The sequence below is a fragment of the Notolepis coatsorum genome (assembly GCF_963971535.1).
Source record: "Notolepis coatsorum genome assembly, chromosome: 8".
Taxonomy (NCBI): domain Eukaryota; kingdom Metazoa; phylum Chordata; class Actinopteri; order Aulopiformes; family Paralepididae; genus Notolepis; species Notolepis coatsorum.
The window spans coordinates 93,149,853-93,169,875 of NC_140172.1; the positions used below are offsets into that span (position 1 = coordinate 93,149,853).

Below are 20,023 nucleotides of genomic sequence, written 5' to 3' on the forward strand. Positions count from 1 at the left end.
GTCCATCAGGTCTCCACATTCACCACAATAATGAGTCTGCAATAGTGTCATTGGTCAGCAGCCATCGTTCCCATGGTTATCAGTGCCTTACACCAACTCCCCAAGTAGTTTCCAAAAACAGCATATGTGATTGTCAGATTTTTTTTTCCTATCCACTTTTTCTCCTCTTTTTTTCTATTTTTCTCCCATCACAATTTCGCTATGCCAATTCTCCCCTCCCCTGTCTTGAACGTTGCTAGCATATGCCCCCCACTGGCCAGCTGTAGGGAGGATAGAAGCCTTGCATCACGTGTCCCCTCCGATACACGAGGAGGCAGCCTGTCACATCTTTTCACCTGCCAGCGCCGACTCTCATTGGCGAGGTGTAACGTGTGGGAGGCTCACACTACCCCCGCCATTTCCTGTCTCTGCTGTGCAGGCGTCCCCCAACCGACCTGTAGGAGTCGATGTCCACAACGTCCAGATTACCACCCATCGACTTCCACTCGCTAACTCTGCCAATTGAGTTAGTATGACGGCCGGACCAACCCGGAGGCAACGCTGACAGCCGGATTCGAACCCGGTGTCTCTTGCATTGGTGACGAGCGCAATGTCCTCTGCGCCCCCCAGCCGCCCTTATTGTCAGATGCTTTTGAAGTACAATGAACACTTACGTTTCAGAGTCAGCGAGTCCCATGAGAAGTAGTTTTCTATTGTGTATAATGAGATGCAAAGTTTTGAATCGTATGAATTGTGTTTTTTCTAGCTGTAAAAGCATTTTAATGCGTTGAGGCATACGGAGGTCCAGGATTCTTGGGAGGTGTCCACATGGGATGTCGGCTGCCCATTTCTCACATGGAACGCACACAGCAGCATCTGTTGCTAAGAGGGTTCCATATTATTTTGGACATCATTTCCTGCCAAATGTTGTGGTGTGCCTGTCAGGGGAGAAGCAAGCAGGTAATTCCATGAGGGATGGAATTTCTGATTTAAATGGACTGGCAATGGCTGCATGTATTGAAATGACGTGTTTTGGGGAAGATAATATTGCTGAGCTAATTTCAGAAGGGGAATAAAGTGATTGTTGTGGATGATTTGTCCAAGCTGGATAATGCCCTTTGCTTTCCACAATGGGAAATGTATGGGTTTCTTGGAATTGTGCCACATGGGAATTGATAAACAACGTCTATTAGAGAAGAGATGCATGGATATATTCTAACCATTTATAAAGTGAAAAGATTGATGCAAGAATTATCCACAGAATTATCTAGCTTGGAGGACCGTTATTGGTTTTGGAAGATAGCAAGCATTGATTGATAATGGATAATTGATCCATCTGAGAATGTTCATCCTAACTGCTGCGATATGTCTTATGATGGGTAGAACCCATGGTACCAGCAATTGTTGGATAGCTAAAACTAGTGATTCAATAAAACCTACAATGAGGAGGGAGTTCCACAGTAGAGGATAAAGGGACTGGATATTTTGCTGTAGGTAATTACTAAGGCTTGGTGAGTGTCATAGATAGTTTGAATCTAGCAAACCAAATTGCAGTGAGAGGTGTAGGAAAGGGCAGCTCTTTCAAAGGCCTTCTCTACATCCAATAATATCACCACAATAGGAGAGGCTCTTTGAGATTTTTTCAAACTAGCTGAAAGAAAAGCAAACCTTTCAGCAATGGCGTTCTACATATATTTGCATGCTACATTTTGTTGGCACTGCTGTTGTCTCCTAACATCGCACTGCATTTCTACATAGTTCTAGATAGTTAAAGCTGCAATAACTATTTTCTGACAGTATTTTTCACATTTTCAAAACTTCCTGACCACCTGACCACCACCAGAAGGCCTCATTGAGTCATCGGATACTACACCACCCTTGCCCCATCGACGTGCATACTAACACACCAGCTCTAATACCAATACTAATGCCACCACTTATAAACACAATAAACATTACAAAAACACCCAACCAGACCAACACCAGGCTACTAACAACAAGCTACTGTATGAAAATCATGAACTTTCATAAACTGCAAACTGAACCAGTGGGCTACTGAAATGTAGCATCACCATGGCAACCTTAACTATTGATACGTTAAAGGGGGCGGCTACGTGGTGCAGTGGGCAAGGCGCTCACCACGAATACTGGAGACTGGGCTCGAACAGATTCGTCCCCTGTTCGAGCCCAGTGCTCCACATTGCTTTCAGTTTAGCTGGTCGTCCGCACTAATACACATTGGCAGTATTAGGGGGAGGGAAACTGATGGGTGGGGATCGGGCGTTGTGGACAGCGACTCCTACAGGTCGGTTGGCGCAGTAGAATCAGGAAGCGACGGGGGCGGGGCCCCTCCAAAGCCCAGACCCCTGACGCTGAAAGATCGAGCCGCGCAGGTGGAAAGATGCGACTGCTGTTACCTCGAGTATCGGAGGGGACTCGTGCTATGTATGACTTAGTCCACATTGCAGCCGGCTTGTGGGAGGCATGAAACAGCGTTCAAAGACAGGGGAGGGTTGAATTGGATGATACGAAAATTGGGATGGGAGAAAAAATTGAAAATGGGAGAAAAAGTGGATAAAAAAAACCAACTATTGATACGTTAGAAAACACACGCGCACGCACGCACACACACACACACACACAGAGGAAGAGAGAACACACACACACACGCACGCACGCACACACACACACACAGAGGAAGAGAAAGGCTGCGAGAGATTTAGAGAGACCTTACAGATGGAGAGGGGGAGGGAGAGACAGAGAGAGAGAGAACTTCAGGTTTACTGTATATGAGGTAAACGGTTAGCAGGAGATAAACATTGGACATACCCCGGTCAGTGTCTGGCCCCTGTGCTAACCCTGCACTGTGCTAAGTCTGCTCTGTGCTAACTCTGCTCTGTGCTAACACTACTCTGTGCTAACTCTGCTCTGTGCTAACTCTGCTCTGTGCTAACTCTCCTCTGTGCTAACGCTGCACTGTGATAACTATGTGCTAACTCTGCTCTGTGCTAACTCTGCTGCCCTGTGCTAACTCTGCCCTGTGCTAACTCTGCTCTGTGGTAACTCTGCTCTGTGCTAACCCTGCCCTGTGCTAACTCTGCTCTGTGCTAACTCTGCCCTGTGCTACTGTAACTCTGCTCTGTGCTAACTCTGTGCTAACTCTGCTCTGTGCTAACTCTGCTCTGTGATAACTCTGTGCTAACTCTGCTCTGTGCTAACTCTGCTGCCCTGTGCTAACCCTGCTGCCCTGTGCTAACTCGTCCCTGTGCTAACTCTGCTCTGTGCTAACTCTGCTCTGTGCTAACTCTGCTCTGTGCTAACTCTGCTCTGTGCTAACTCTGCTCTGTGATAACTGCTCTGTGCTAACTCTGCTCTGTGCTAACTCTGTTCTGTGATAACTCTGCTGCCCTGTGCTAACCCTGCTGCCCTGTGCTAACTCTGCTCTGTGCTAACTCTGCTGCCCTGTGCTAACTCTGCTCTGTGCTAACTCTGCTCTGTGCTAATCCTGCTCTGTGCTAACTCTGCTCTGTGCTAACTCTGCTCTGTGCTAATCCTGCTCTGTGCTAACTCTGCGCTGTGCTAATGCTGCTCTGTGCTAACTCTGTGCTAACTCTGCTGCTCTGTGCTAACTCTGCTCTGTGCTAACTCTGCTCTGTGCTAACTCTGCTCTGTGCTAATCCTGCTCTGTGCTAACTCTGCTCTGTGCTAACTCTGCTCTGTGCTAATCCTGCTCTGTGCTAACTCTGCGCTGTGCTAATGCTGCTCTGTGCTAACTCTGTGCTAACTCTGCTGCTCTGTGCTAACTCTGCTCTGTGCTAACTCTGCTCTGTGCTAACTCTGTGCTAACTCTGCTCTGTGCTAACTCTGCTCTGTGTTAACTCTGCTCTGTGCTAACCCTGCCCTGTGCTAACTCTGCTCGGTGCTAACTCTGTGCTAACTCTGCTCTGTGCTAACTCTGTGCTAACTGCTCACTGCTAACTCTGTGCTAACTCTGCCCTGTGCTAACTCTGCTCTGTGATAACTCTGTGCTAACTCTGCCCTGTGCTAACTCTGCTCTGTGATAACTCTGTGCTAACTCTGTGCTAACTCTGCCCTGTGCTAACTCTGTGCTAACTGCTCAGTGCTAACTCTGTGCTAACTCTGCCCTGTGCTAACTCTGCTCTTTGCTAACTCTGCTCTGTGCTAACTCTACTATACTGTAGCCTCTACTCTTCTTCATACTGTACCCTCTACTCTTCTTCATACTGTAGCATCTACTCTTCTTCATACTGTAGCATCTACTCTTCTTCATACTGTACCCTGTACTTTTCTTCATACTGTAGCCTCTACTCTTCTTCATACTGTACCCTCTACTCTTCTTCATACTGTAGCCTCTACTCTTCTTCATACTGTAGCCTCTACTCTTCTTCATACTTGCGTTTTTAAGATTTCTTTTTTTGCCATTTAGCTTTACGTTAGCTTTCCACTGACACAATGTAAAGTTGTACTTTTAAAAAGTTTGAAAACTACTACTCTGAGACTAGCCTACTTAAGGAACTGTACCATAGCCGGGAGGATGTAGGCTGGTGCAAAATCAAAGTGGGTCGACGACACAAGACATTTCTCCCGGTGCTCCTGATGGCCAGTCCACTCTTGCTGGTAGGGCTGCAACTAACGATTATTTTGTTATCGATTAATCTGTCGATTATTCTATTAATTTATTAACGATTGATTCTATTTGCAATTGAATATTTCTAAATGTTTTACTAGTATCCTCAGGTCACATGGGTATAGTTGCCTCTTTGACACCACCTACTGAATACCCAGAGTAGGAGATGAGCCTTGAAGTTTATTTATGTCTATAAATGCTGTGTAGTGTGGATGCCTACTGTACACAAGTAGGTGAGTAACCTACTGTACATGCCATTACTGCTTTTTATCTATTGACTCATTATAGCTACTTTATAGGGTGTAGTCTGACGTCGCTTTGGACCGCCCGCGAGGTCCACCCGTATAGGGATTTATCATTGGGAAATGGATTATCGGCTATTGTAACAATTCTGCCGCATGGACATTTAAAAGCTTTCCATTTTTGCACAAAATGAGTTCCCTTCTATCACTAACATTATTGTTTAAGCATTTTTGGTTGAAATAAGAAGAAATTCAACAGTTTTCTTATGATTAATTGCGAATATTTTCATGTTGAGCTATAGATTGTAGAAGAATACGCACAGAAAGGTACACCATGCAAATGTTAATGCTTTATTGGTTTTAAACGAGACGATTTAGAAATGGGCAATGGGGAACTACATTGGACAGAGGGTGGAACACGGAAAAACGGCAATGACGTAACCACTACACCTCCCTATTATCTTGAAATTATATAACACCCGCCCGTTACTATCACATTGTTTATCATTGTATACAATGTATCCATGCCTGTAGCTAAATGCTGAAAAACAGGGAACAAAATTTACTTTTTAGCTTTAGATTTAAAAAAAACTACCAACCAGAGAGATTTCTTACCAGCCAAAAATTATAAATAGCTTTTTAGTATCTAATCAAATCAAATGCAATTTATTTGTAAGGCCCGACAATAAACGTACACACGTTGATTTGTACACCATACAGGTGAAGATGTTTAGTAATGTTAGCAGAGCATCCTCTCTTGGAAAAAACACGTTTGGCACAGGTGTTGCACTTTTCAGGCATTTTTGAGAATAAAATAAAGTCACACTTTCGAGTGCCGCTTGCTGTGGCTCATAACGGAGCCCTCTACCATCCAAATCGCGCAGGCGGAAACTACAGTGGCCGCCACAGAAACTGAAACTAGTGCAAGAAACCAATTTTGGAAACGGTTCCAATTTGGAACTAGGTCTCGATGCCCAACCCTACTAAACACCAATTACACTGCTATTGATGTTGAAGAGGTAAATACTCTGTGAGACTTGAAAGTTGATATAGGCTTATAGGTAATTCATCCTTGTGAAAGTCACTGTGCCGCAGGGCTTGGAAATCCCACGGGGGACAGGAGGGACATGCCCCCCCCCCCCCCCCCCCCCCATCCTGAGAAATATATGATATGTCCCCCCCAATATATCACTGTAAACATAACTATGTAATTCAATAGAATAAATAATACGCAATGTAAGAACTTGTGCTGATTATAGACACTTAATAGCGAGTTCTTAAATTTCCATTTAGCTCACAATGGTTTGATCAACTGCCTCCCGAGTCCCACGGCTCATGAGATGCAGGTAGATGCGTGTGTAAATATCACCGCAGCAGACCTTTCCAGTACGTTGTTCAAACAAAGGATATGTTAGACATGTCTTTACTTTGACCACTCAATACAATAAAACACATTTATAATCATCACCTTCTCTTCATTTTCGCTGCATTGAATTACAGGTCACTCTTTATGTTAGCTAGCTGTTAGCTGACGTTGCTACAGTAGCTGCTAGTAACATCAACCAGTGTTTGACTAGCTAGCTACCTGGTAGATCGAAGCCCATTATAGAATAATAGAAGATAATATGATAGAAGCCCATCTCTTACTGTAAATAACCTGCACACTGTGTGTGTGTGTGTGTGTGTGTGTGTGTGTGTGTGTGTGTGTGTGTGTGTGTGTGTGTGTGTGTGTGTGTGTGTGTGTGTGTGTGTGTGTGTGTGTGTGTGTGTGTGTGTGTGTGTGTGTGTGTGTGTGTGTGTGTGTGTGTGTGTGTGTGTGTGTGTGTGTGTGTGTGTGTGTGTGTGTGTGTGTGTGTGTGTGTGTGTGTGTGTGTGTGTGTGTGTGTGTGTGTGTGTGTGTGTGTGTGTGTGTGTGTGTGTGTGTGTGTGTGTGTGTGTGTGTGTGTGTGTGTGTGTGTGTGTGTGTGTGTGTGTGTGTGTGTGTGTGTGTGTGTGTGTGTGTGTGTGTGTGTGTGTGTGTGTGTGTGTGTGTGTGTGTGTGTGTGTGTGTGTGTGTGTGTGTGTGTGTGTGTCTAGCCAGCCAGTCAGGTAGAACATGGCAGAAAAAATACCGACATCAGAGCCTTTTTCAGTACACCAAAACGCAAAGTAATAACCCTAGTAGTCTAATATCTCAAAGACTAGACTACAGAGGTTGAACAATTTTCATACAAAAGAGGTGAAATGCTAAAATAATTTGATAATGATGTCAGGCAGAGCAGGCAAGAAATGGTACACAGACACTGACAGCAGAGCTGGGGACAGATACAGTAGGCAGGAACAGACTGGCAGAGACAGGGAGTCTCAGGTAAGTTTGTTGAGTTTTTTTTTGGCAACATTATGAAATGTTCTAAATTTTTTAGACTTGTAAAATATGGACATATTTTTATTAAATGTATTTAACCTTTATTTACTCAGGCAAGCAATTAAGAATAAATTCTTAAAATGTATTTGAACATATAATTGGACAATGCCATGGATTGTTGCCACTCTCAAACTTAAACTGGTGACTGAACCACCAGGAATTGCTCTTGAGAAAATGTAATGTAATTGTCCCCCCCAAAGTTGATATCAGATTTTCGCCCCTGCTGTGCTGTTTATTTTAGCTAACATTACTTAATTACTCTACTACAAGCCGTTCATGTCCAGTTTCGGGGTGCACTTGCTCGGCGACAGTGGCTCAGAAGGTAGAGTTTATGGTTAGATTCCCGGCTCCTTATGGCAGTGTGTCAAAGTGTCCTTGAGCAAGACACAACCCCTAACTGCTCCCGAGCTTGGCACCTTGCATGGTTGCCTCCGCTGTTGGGTGTGAAAGAATGGGTGAATGACATTGTAAAGCTCTCTCTCTCTCTCTCTCTCTCTCTCTCTCTCTCTCTCTCTCTCTCTCTCTCTCTCTCTCTCTCTCTCTCTCTCTCTCTCTCTCTCTCTCTGTTTTAGTGTGTTAAAGTGTTTACAAGCATTGCATTGTTTACCAACCTAAACAATTGTGTTTCTTTTTTTTGGTAGTGGGTACCCATTATCACTGATTGGACCCATTTGAACCCATTTTAAATCGGAATATGTCTGTTTACGAATATTACCAACATAAACCTTTTACGTACAAAAAATATAACAAATTCAGAAAACAGAAATGTATCAATCACAATGAAAGGTCACAATTAATGTCACAAAATAAACCAAATCTGACATTAATGGACCTTTTATCAAACCCCACCTTCTTTTGCTGATCCTCACATCACAACTGTTGTTTTCCTTAGTCCAAGGGAAGCAAACGTTGTGATTGGAGGATCAAGAAAGGAGGGCGGGTTTGAGATCTTCAGTCTTCAGGGAGCTGGGGAAACATTACATCAAATTCACCATGTAACGTTACATCTTCTAGGCTACAAACCAAGGACATGTCACTGTTGTAGAGATTGTAGAGTTATTTCACAGTTATTTCATTGTATTACAAACACACATTGACATTATTTAGGAAAATGTTGAGGGAAAAAAAAGAAAAAGAAATAGTATTACATTCTAATAGCAATATATTGTCCTTATTTTAGAAACTTTTATAAATCCTGAGACATACATTCAACATGGAGTATGTTTCCCAGAATCCCCCACGCTATGCAGCAGCACACCCTATATCAACAGCTCATAATGTATTGGTGCAGGTCTATGTTTAGGTCTATGCTGGTGCATGTGTGTGTGCAAATGTGTGTGTGTGTGTGTGTGTGTGTGTGTGTGTGTGTGTGTGTGTGTGTGTGTGTGTGTGTGTGTGTGTGTGTGTGTGTGTGTGTGTTTGTGTGTGTGTGTATGTGTGTGTGTGTGTGTGTGTGTGTGTGTGTGTGTGTGTGTGTGTGTGTGTGTGTGTGTGTGTGTGTGTGTGTGTGTGTGTGTGTGTGTGTGTGTGTGTGTGTGTGTGTGTGTGTGTGTGTGTGTGTGTGGTTTAGTGTGCGTCTGTGTGTGTCACACAGGTCTGCTGCTGTGCTGGCTCTGCTATAGTTCATATCCACTGCTGGTCTCTCTCTGCTAGTTCATATCACTGCTCTCTCTCTGCTAGTTCATATCCACTGCTGGTATCTCTCTGCTAGTTCATATCACTGCTCGCTCTCTCTGCTAGTTCATATCCTCTGCTCTCTCTCTCTGCTAGTTATATTATCGTATAGCTTACGCTCTGCTCTCTTGGAACTATCCCTTTATCCAATCTAATAATTAATCATTTTTCTCCACATGCACACACCCATCCGCCTGGCCACACCCACATCCGCTCCTCTACATAAGCGGGGTCGTGGCCACACCAACAGCTCCTTCCCCATTTTCATCACGTAAAGTGCCTGTATACACCACTTTAAGTTTAGTGCCGAAATAGTTGTTGGAAAGGAGCTACGTTGACATTGTATCTTTGTTTTTTTCTCTCTCGCAAATTTACGAAAGAAACGTCACCGTCGGAGGGTCTAGACGCTCACAACGTTACCCTCCACCAGCGCTTCACTATCGCAGCGTCCTCAGTGCGTCGTGGGCCGTCTCTGGCTCCGCGGTCGTGGCAGCCAGGTGCGCCTGGGCGGCGCCCGGTGGTGAGTTTGCCTCGCCGAGGGGCCGTTGAGCCTCGATCTCCTGTGAGATGGCCGGGTTCCGGCCCTGGTTCCCCCGCCAGTGGACAGTCGGCCGAAAGGCCGACAGCTCCTCTGATGGCCGAGGATTTGCGTCACAGACTCTTCGCCTCGGCTCGCTCTCGTCGTAAGGCGGCGAGCAGCAGGGGTGAACAGCCTGGTTTTAGTGTTGTGCTGGAGCCGGACGAGAGTTCTCTTGCCTCTTCTCCATTTCCGATGGAAACTGAGGATTACATGGAGGGGCGGGAGCTCTCTTGCTCGAAGGCCCAGCGGAGACGTGTCACTCTCCCCCTCGGGGAATGGCAGGGAGTGCTGCGTCTCCTTTGGGTCCCTTGTACTCCAGGGTTGGGTTAGAACCTCCGACCCCGAGACAAGATGCCCAGCTATCTGCCGTGTCGGACATTGGCGCCCGAGGCAGCCGTACGTGAGGGACGCGAGTGACATGGAGGGAGATATGCAAGGGGAATTGCTTGCCTTGTTCCCCGAGCTCATGGCGGCCGCCACAGCCGCTAATGGCGTGGCGTTGCCGCAGCCACTGCTGGCACCTGTTCCTGATGACATGATAGGTCGTCTCTGGCAACGTCGTCCTGTGAGAGAGACGGGCGCTGTCTGCCCATTCTTCCCAGCAATGGAGGCCTACGTGGCACAGGGACAGGTAATCTCCCGCATCGTTGGCCTTACCCCCGCCTACGTGCCAGTCACGCGGGTGGTGGGTTTGGTCCAGGGGCTTAAGGACAGGGTGCCTCGGCTTGATAACCCGATGGCATCCATACTTTGTCCCGAAATGGTGTGGGAGCCGTTAAGAAAGCCGGCTAGGCAAAATCGGCTAGGCAGTTGGCAACGTGGAGTGACCAGGTGTACATCGCCTTGACTCAGAGTCTGGCTGCGACCTCCAACATCGCGCAGCTGGCACGCTACATGTCGGGGCTGATGGCGGGCGGGTCGGTATTGGATGACCATCAACGATACCTTCACGCCCAGGCAGCTGGAGCCATCCTGCACCTTTCCCAGCTGCAGGCGATAGCCACCTGGAAGGAGCGTGCCCTGGCCACTCTCATCCAGCGCCACCTTTGGCTGGAGCAGGCGCGGGTGCCGGAACAGAGGAGGATTCCGCTGCTCACGGCCCCCCTCTCCGATGCTGGATTATTCGGGTCGGCCATGCAGCAGATGACGCAGCCTGCAGGGAGATGGAGGAGGAGCGCTCTGTGCTTCAACCACATTTCCCCTGACCCGATGCCACCGGTGATGTCTGGAAGAAGCAACGCCGGCAGAGGACCGCGACCGTTGCCTCCAACACCAGCGCCGCCGCTGCTGGGCCTTCAGCGAAGAAGGCTAGGAGTGGAGGGAGTGCCTCGACCGCTGCAGCCAGTCGCCCCACGCCCGGAGGGAACGGTAGGGATCGACGTGACCAGGCTCCCCAGAACCGTCACTCCGGGCCGGCTCCCTGTGGGGGAAAACAGCAGTCTGCACGCGGCAGGCGCCGCTAGTGACTCCCCTGTTTACCCCTGCCCCCCCCCCCAACATATGATTTTTGTTATTAAAAAAAAAGTCCCTCCTGGTGAGGGACTGTTTTTTGTTACAAAACGTGTGTTTATTCACTATATATTGGGGATACGATGTATAACCCTCACCTAGCTGTGTGGGGGTTGTGTGTTTGCTTAGGGAGTAGGGCAGTTTTCTTTGAAAATAGTTTTCTGGTCGCTATATATGTGTGCATAGCAAGGCCTGTGGCTAGCACTCGGTCGAGAGATTTGTCTTCTCTCATCATAAAAAGACGGTGTTCTTCTTGCAGTAGTAAGAGTGAACTTTACCTTTTTTTTATCTGAGGGGGTTGTGTGTATTCTGTTACGTTTGGGAAACATGGCATCGAGTCCACAACTAGGTTAAGTGTTAGCCTACAGAAGTAATCACATATGTAGCTTGTACCGAGGTCTTTGGACCCTCTCTTTAACATCTGTTGTTTTTTTCTTTACTTGGTAAAGTATAAAAATGCGGGTGGCGAGTTCGCACATGAGCCTAAAGCCTTGTATAAAAACCAGTTTTTTACACAAACGAGTTTATCGTCTGTGGCTGGCGTGCAACTGTTAAGCTTATCCTAGTGGATATACGCTTTTTCATGTAGCATGCTAGACAACTGGTATCATGTGCTGCTTGTTGTTTTCATCGTATCCGGGGTATGGGGTCATGGGGGGTGAACTGATAAACCCCTCCCCCCTTTTTTACTGATTGGCCAGGGGGTTGGACCTCCTGTTCTTCGGTCTTCCTGTCACGCTGTGGGGTCAGCGCGTCACAGGGGAGGGGAAAGGGGGGGGGGGGGGAGGGAGTTCCCTGGTCCCAAGCCATATTTGGACAGGTGGGTCACAGAATTTCCCCGGCCATAGAATACGTCACTGGGCGCGTTTCTATTGGTCATGAGACTTCCGTGAGTTCTTTCAGGCTCCATATTGTGGACCACTGTCATTGTCAAGATTGGGTGATGCGGTGCATTGGAAACTGTTCGTTTTCTGCTCTGCTCTCTATTTGAATATGTGTTGAGCTTTCGGTCACGTGGCTCAATGTTTACATATATCTTTTCAATTGTTACTCACGTGGAAGGTCTCTCTGGGGGTTCCCTGCCATCCCTCTTTTATACAGAGCGGTGTGACAGGGTTTTTTTCCCTCGGACGCGTCATATGGGACTCATATCTGTGTCTTTTTGGCCGGCTTCCTGCCGCTCGTCCCAGGCGGCATGGAGGGAACGTTGTCTGGTTTCTTATTAGAATGACCATTGATGTGTTTTTTGGGTCTCGACGTGTACATAGCGCTGGCCCTGGGTGCTTTCGGTGTGGAACCACGTGATGGGCTGGCGCGCCTTGGTTGCTCATTCATAGAAACAGCGTTTTTTATACGAGCGACTGGGAAGGAGATTTTATCTCTTCCGAGCGCCAGTGTACTAGGTTAGTCTCGATGACTCACGTTCATCTCCTGGGGGAGATGGAGTAGATCAAAGCATTGGCGGAGGGGTCTCACGTCCATGGGGTGGGCCACCGGGTACGGTGCATTCACATTCTGACCGTCTTAGTGGCGCTCTCTGTGATGTTTTGGATCGACACGCGTACCTACCCCCCTCTTAGGACTGGGGATGGCGGCGTGACTAGGACACAGGACTGGTTCTGGTCGCGCCGGACCAGGTCAGTTAACCCGTTGTCCGCCGGGGCGCAGATCTGCTGTTCTGGTACCCTGAAGGACTTTGTGCTTTTCTGGGGGGAAAATGCCGGGTCGGCCCGGGCATTGCGGGGATTGATGTTATGGATGTGTGTGTCATAGGTATGTCACTACGAGTTGTCCTTCACATTGTGTGCTTGGTCCATATTGTGTTGTACCTTGCGCTGTCCTAAGGGGACTGGTCCTTCTCCATTCGTTTTCGCCCCTCCCTTCCCCTGCTGGGCAGGGCTGGGAGTGGGCTGTCGAGGAGGTTTTCTATTGAACCCCTCTGGCATCCCTGTGTACGTCCCGGTCCGCCGGGCCCAGGTCCAAACTCGTTCTCGTCGACCTGTTGGCCTGGGTTAACCCCTTTGAAAACTGAAACACTTGTACTGCCTGTATAGCCGGTGTATACGCGCAGTTAAGTTTCTGAGTTTTGTCTTGGGGGGTTAAGGGAACAACCGCCTCCTGTTAAATGAAACATAGGGGGGTGGTTGATTCCCCGGTGTGTTGGTAGCAGAGTCGACTCTCGGGTTGAGGCCGGGCTTGACCCCATCTGCCCGCGAGTGTGCCCCCGCACCTTTAATGACGTCTGCCAATCGTGTCAGCCTTCTCTTGGACCTCGACCCCCCTGAGGGGTCGGGTTTGTGGAGGTTGCGACATGGTGCACAGTATACCGAACGCCCCTTCCGCCGGGGTGCCTTTTTCACAGTAGACCCCTTAGGCGCCTGTCTAGTCCGCAGTGCTCCGGGCACAGGTCGAGTTATGCTCTTGGGGCCTGTTGCCTGGATTGAGGGATCAACCTCTTTGGGGGTTGTCTCCCCGGTGCGTCGACTGGCCCCACAGTATTGTGGGGTGTAGCCTCTGTGGAGTGCTTCAGGGCGGCATGCCGTAGGGGGGAAGGGCCTGCTCTTGGATTGGGCCCTGTCCGATATGCTGGCGATGTGGGGGGTTGTGTCACCAGTGACCGTCTGGTGGGTTCTCGATGCTACAGCATCGTTGGCCTCACCGCGCCCCCTTTTTTCGTGGGGTCCTGGCCCTCAGGCTGTTCCTGGGGCTGGGTCCTCCTCCGCGCTCTGCTGCTACGGCCTTGCCACAAGGTTGGGTTCTTGACCTTTGACCCTGTGATGTTGGGGGCTGTGACGGGGGTGTTTTGCTTCCCGTTCGTTCCCTGGTGGCATGTGGGATACGCGCCTGAGTGGTCGCGGGTCCTTCTGTGTGAAGGTAAGTCCCACGATCTGCTCACCCTGTGCGTTTGAGGTGCTAAACCCTCTTCGCACAGTCGGATCCGATTCCCTCCCGTCCTCCTCTAGGGGGGTCCGGGGGCTCGGGTCCTCCCCGGTTCTGATGGTTGTGGGGGGCCTCAGCGGGTACATCTGTCGAGCTTCCGCTCTGCTCAGCTCCTGTGTTCCAAGAGAGCAGAGCGTAAGCTATACGATAATATAACATACGGTTATCTATAACCATAGTTATATGAGTATAGCGAGCGCTCTGCTCTGACTCACTGAGGACCCCGTGGTCTTCGCCTTCGGTGGTGAAAGACTTGGGAACTGGAAGGAGCTGTTGGTGTGGCCACGACCCCGCTTATGTAGAGGAGCGGATGTGGGTGTGGCTAGGCGGATGGGTGTGTTCATGTGGAGAAAAATTATTCATTATTAGATTGGATAAAGGGATAGTTCCAAGAGAGCAGAGCACTCGCTATACTCATATAACTATGGTTATAGGATAACCGTATGTTCATATCACTGGTCTCTCTCTCTGCTAGTTCATATCACTGCTCTCTCTCTCTGCTAGTTCATATCACTGCTCTCTCTCTGCTAGTTCATATCACTGCTCTCTCTCTGCTAGTTCATATCCTCTGCTGGTCTCTCTCTGCTAGTAACAATGTGCATCAAAGTGTTACAGTGTAGGTTAGTTTATTAGGACATGTGCATGACAGTAAGGTTAGTTAGGGTTAGATTTTTTTTCATTTTTCTTTTTCATTTCAGATAATGATTGAAGAATTATTTCTGAATTAATATACAGATTTACTGTATATACTGTAGTTGACCAGGTTTCAGTGGGAATTTCATTTAATTTCAAACCTTTATTTATACTCGAAAGGCAACTGAGGTTTCCCTCATTTACAGTTACGTTGAGTTTACATACAGAGATAAGCATTGTAAATACAGCATAGAAATCACAGCATAGAAAATCACAAGAATAAGACAACAAGACAAGAAGAACAAGAAGGGTAGACAAAAGCAATGATAACAAATAAATTAAAACACGTACAACTTGATCAACAATGATTCAATTCGGCCATAGAGGGGATCATCTCAATGTTCAGGGATTGTTAGAGTTAATTCCACAAGCTCATCGTAATAAAATGCTATAAAAAATAAATGCAATACAAATCAAGCCACTCACTGATGCTTTTGTGATGCTTTTTTTCTTCCTCTCATCTCCCCTGCTCTCCCTTTTCTTTCTTTCTTTCTTTCTTTCTTTCTTTGCAGTTTTCAGTGAAGATCTACGTTCCAGCTTATATTTTGTCAATGCATCTGTGCAAGAGGTAGTGTTTGCCAGCACAACAGGGACCCTGGTGCCCTGTCCCGCCGCGGGCGTGTCCCCCGTCTCGCTGCGCTGGTACCTGGCCACCGGCGAGGAGATCTACGATGTGCCGGGGATCCGCCACGTGCATGTCAATGGCACGCTCCAGATCTACCACATCCCCCCCTCCAGCTTCAGCAAGCTCATCCACGACAACACCTACTATTGCACAGCGGAGAACCCCTCAGGGAAAATCAGGAGCCAGGATGTCCACATCAAGGCCGGTCAGTTTCTTCTCTGCTCGCTTTCGGTGCACATTTTTAACACTTTCACTGCCACACTACATAAGGTTAACCCTTTACTATCACACTACAGAAGGTTAACCTTTCACTACCACACTACAGACGGTTAACCTTTCACTACCACACTACAGACGGTTAACCTTTCACTACCACACTACAGAATGTTAACCTTTCACTACCACACTACAGAAGGTTAACCTTTCACTCCCACACTACAGACGGTTAACCTTTCACTACCACACTACAGACGGTTAACCTTTCACTACCACACTACAGAAGATTAACCTTTCACTACCACACTACAGAAGGTTAACCTTTCACTACCACACTACAGAAGGTTAACCTTTCACTACCACACTACAGACGGTTAACCTTTCACTACCACACTACAGACGGTTAACCTTTCACTACCACACTACAGAAGATTAACCTTTCACTACCACACTACAGAAGGTTAACCTTTCACTACCACACTACAGACGGTTAACCTTTCACTCCCACACTACAGAAGGTTAACCTTTCACTATCACACTACAGAAGGTTATCCTTTCACTACCACACTACAGACGGTTAACCTTTCACTACCACACTACAGACGGTTAACCTTTCACTACCACACTACAGACGGTTAACCTTTCACTACCACACTACAGACGGTTAACCTTTCACTCCCACACTACAGAAGGTTAACCGTTCACTATCACACTACAGAAGGTTATCCTTTCACTACCACACTACAGACGGTTAACCTTTCACTACCACACTACAGACGGTTAACCTTTCACTACCACACTACAGAAGGTTAACCTTTCACTACCACACTACAGACGGTTAACCTTTCACTACCACACTACAGACGGTTAACCTTTCACTACCACACTACAGAAGGTTAACCTTTCACTACCACACTACAGAAGGTTATCCTTTCACTACCACACTACAGACGGTTAACCTTTCACTACCACACTACAGAAGGTTAACCTTTCACTACCACACTACAGAAGGTTAACCCTTTCACTACCACACTAACCTTTCACTACCACACTACAGAAGGTTAACCTTTCACTACCACACTACAGATGGTTAACCTTTCACTACCACAGTACAGAAGGTTAACCTTTCACTACCACACTACAGAAGGTTATCCTTTCACTACCACACTACAGACGGTTAACACTTTCACTACCACAGTACAGAAGGTTATCCTTTCACTACCACACTACAGAAGGTTATCCTTTCACTACCACACTACAGAAGGTTATCCTTTCACTACCACACTACAGACGGTTAACACTTTCACTATCACAGTACAGAAGGTCATCCTTTCACTACCACACTACAGAAGGTCATCCTTTCACTACCACACTACAGAAGGTCATCCTTTCACTACCACACTACAGACGGTTAACAGTCAGGGGGCGACAGTGGCCCGGGAGGTAGAGCAGTTGTCTGGCAATCCGGAGGTTCCCGGTTTGATTCCCGCTCCTCCCGGGCAGCGTGTCGATGTGTCCTTGAGCAAGACACTTAACCCCTAATTGCTCCCGATGAGCAGGTTGGCACCTTGCATGGTTGCCTCCGCCGTCGTTGTGTGAATGTGTGAGTGAAGGCGCGCCGTGATATTCACGGCCATAGAGGAGACCGTGGGACACCTTTTTGCAACCGAATATGTGTCTCGAATTTGCTCCCACGCGGCGCGCAAAATCGTGCAAGGAAAAATCGGACCAAAAATGAACCAATGCTCCAGCAGTATTAATGACCCTGATGTAAACAAGACAAACGTCTTTCTCTGGTCTGCATCCCGTTATACAATTGTGTGTATTGAGCCGTACTGTATTGTACCCATTCTGCAATCTGTTAAATAAATAAAAAGAAAGTTTGACTGGCCGCCGAGCCATACTGTAGTATACATGGTGACTGCTTGACTTAAAAAAATTTAAATTAAAAATTACTAAAAATATTTAATAATTTTTTTTTTTATAAATTTGTTTTGGCTTCCCCTGTTATTTTACGCACGCAACGCCACTGAACAGAGCGGACCTTCAATTCTAGAAGCAAAGGAGCTCTTCAGCCCTGCATTGCACACAGCTGTGTGACAATGTCTTCTCTCGCGAGTCGTGCAGTTTCTATGTGTAATGTAAACTCTGCAACGGATCCAATGGTCTAACATGCTTTGCATCCTTGCCATTCTGGAATGCCCACGTCGCGCTAAAATCTTAAGTAATGTTAACTGTTGATGTAGCCTCAGAAAGCTAACGTTAGATCCACTCCTATTGATGTAGCTTCAGCAAGCTGGCGTTGGCTACTCCGTCCTAGCAGCTCTCTCACTCTTTCTCTCTCCCCCTTCCCTCTCTCTCTCCCCCCTCCCTCTCTCTCTCTCTCTGCTAACAATCCTGATTCGATTATTGAACCTATTTCATTCCAAAGGAATATATTGATGGACATTAGCTATGGTATATAGGTCAGCAGCTGTAACAGAATATTTAAAAAAAAATTATTATTATGTTTCAACAACGACAAAAAAAAAACAGCGGTGGACCGACATAACAAACGCTGTGTAAGGTCATGGTTCCTTTTCAAACTGTCGATAGAAAGGGATTTAAAGATATGGTCAAAACATGATCCAAGATATGCATTACCTGCCAGCAGACACTTGAGAAAAGGTTTTGCATTTTCTATTGCAGTTTTGCACAATAAATGTTCTTAAAATACCTCTGTACTATGTGAAATATGTCCTAGTAATACAAGAGTACAGTAATGTCAAGTCAAGTCAAGAGTTTTATTTGTCACGGCATACAAGTATACAGTGTGCCTATTGTTAAAATAAATAATCATTAAACACATTTATTTATTTATTTCCTAATCATTTGAATGGTGTCTTTATGGCAATAACAACTATAGACGGAAAAACCAAAGTAAAGATACGACATTTAGATTTTTGGGACGGTTTACATTCACTTTGGGACGGTTACTATTGTATTTCGGGACGGTTCCGAGACGGTGGTGAAAAAAGTTAGTCTGGAGCCCTGATTGCTTGGTGTCTGTGAAATATCTGTCTATGACCTCGTTGTATTTAAAAGCCTCTAGGCTGTTGTTTTATACATTGTAGATAATAAATTGCGCGATCTCTCTCTCTCTCTCTCTCTCTCTCTCTCTCTCTCTCTCTCTCTCTCTCTCTCTCTCTCTCTCTCTCTCTCTCTCTCTCTCTCTCTCTCTCTCTCTCTCTCTCTCTCTCTCTCTCTCTCTCTCTCTCTCTCTCTCACACACACACAACGCAGTATGCACGTTCCGAGACTCGCGCAGCGTTATGACTTGTCATAAGTGAATTGTATATAGAAACAACTCACCAAATGGACTATTGTTCAACTGATTTTTTTTTATCTACGAAAGGGGGGGGGGGGGGGGGGGGGGGTAGACCTACCCTTCACCCCCCGACCCCCACCCCTGCAACAGCCACCCTCCGCCACTGACCTGTATGTATTGGTGTGCGCCTGTGTTTTTAATGGCTTCATTTGGAAGAAATCATTGGTGATCGCGCATGTGGATTATACAGACATCCTCAGAATTAAATAATTATATTATAACAAATTTAATTTGCTCATTGAAGTACAGGGACAAACATCCATGATTTTATTAAAACTCATAATAACACAAACAAATCGATCTGTTTATTAATGTTTCACGAGTTGCACACAAAGCAGGCTTTCAGAATATTTCGAGACTTTGCGCCTCCTGGTGGCATATAACAGAACAGCAATCAACCTCAAAATGTGTACGGTAGTATGGTAGACTCCTAATGGCTGTAATTCACCCTTCACCCGGGCTTAGTGCCTATGTCCTCAGCCAATCAGAACGCTTGTTATGTTCAGAAATCCCCATCTGCCTAACTCACTCGTGTGACTTGTGCCTTTTAACGTTACATACACAGATGGTGATCGCATGACTTAGGCAAGTATAACAACTGCCTTAGTGTATGACATGTATGTATGTATGAGGAAAAAATGCCTAAGTCATGGCATATTTAGTTTAAAAGTCACCTTATTTTGTTACGCAATGGTTGTTGTGTTTTTGTATTTTTGCAAACTTGTTGATACACCTTGTGGAACTTATTTTCAAAATTAAAAACTCTTACACATTTGCTGGAAAATTTGTTTTTTCTTCTTTTCCAAAAATCTTAAAAAATTACTTAGACAATTATTGTATGAGGTTAAAGAAATGCAACTTCCATCTTCCCCGCCTCCAGTCCTACGAGAGCCGTATACTGTCCGCGTGGAGGACCAGAAGGCCATGAGGGGCAACGTGGCGGTCTTCAAGTGCATCATCCCCACCTCAGTGGAGGCCTACATAACTGTGGTCTCCTGGGAGAAAGACACCATGTCAATCAACGCAGAAAGTAAGTCATATAATCTCCTCCTTCTAGATCAACTACTGCATGATGTCTGGAGACTAGGCCTGTCCCCGATTAAGGATTAGTATAGTCGACTTTGACTGGCCAACATTTGCCGATAG

General features: G+C 46.6%; 1 protein-coding gene across 1 annotated transcript in view; it reads left to right on the forward strand.

The window, feature by feature from the left end:
- Positions 1 to 20,023, forward strand: part of dscama (Down syndrome cell adhesion molecule a) — a gene marked incomplete at both ends in the record, with an annotated part of 242,599 nt that overhangs the window by 32,688 nt on the left and 189,888 nt on the right. The window contains 2 exons of the mRNA XM_084320475.1: positions 15,182 to 15,499; positions 19,758 to 19,907. Of these exons, the coding sequence (XP_084176601.1) occupies positions 15,182 to 15,499; positions 19,758 to 19,907 (468 nt within the window). The remainder of the gene's footprint in view (positions 1 to 15,181; positions 15,500 to 19,757; positions 19,908 to 20,023) is intronic.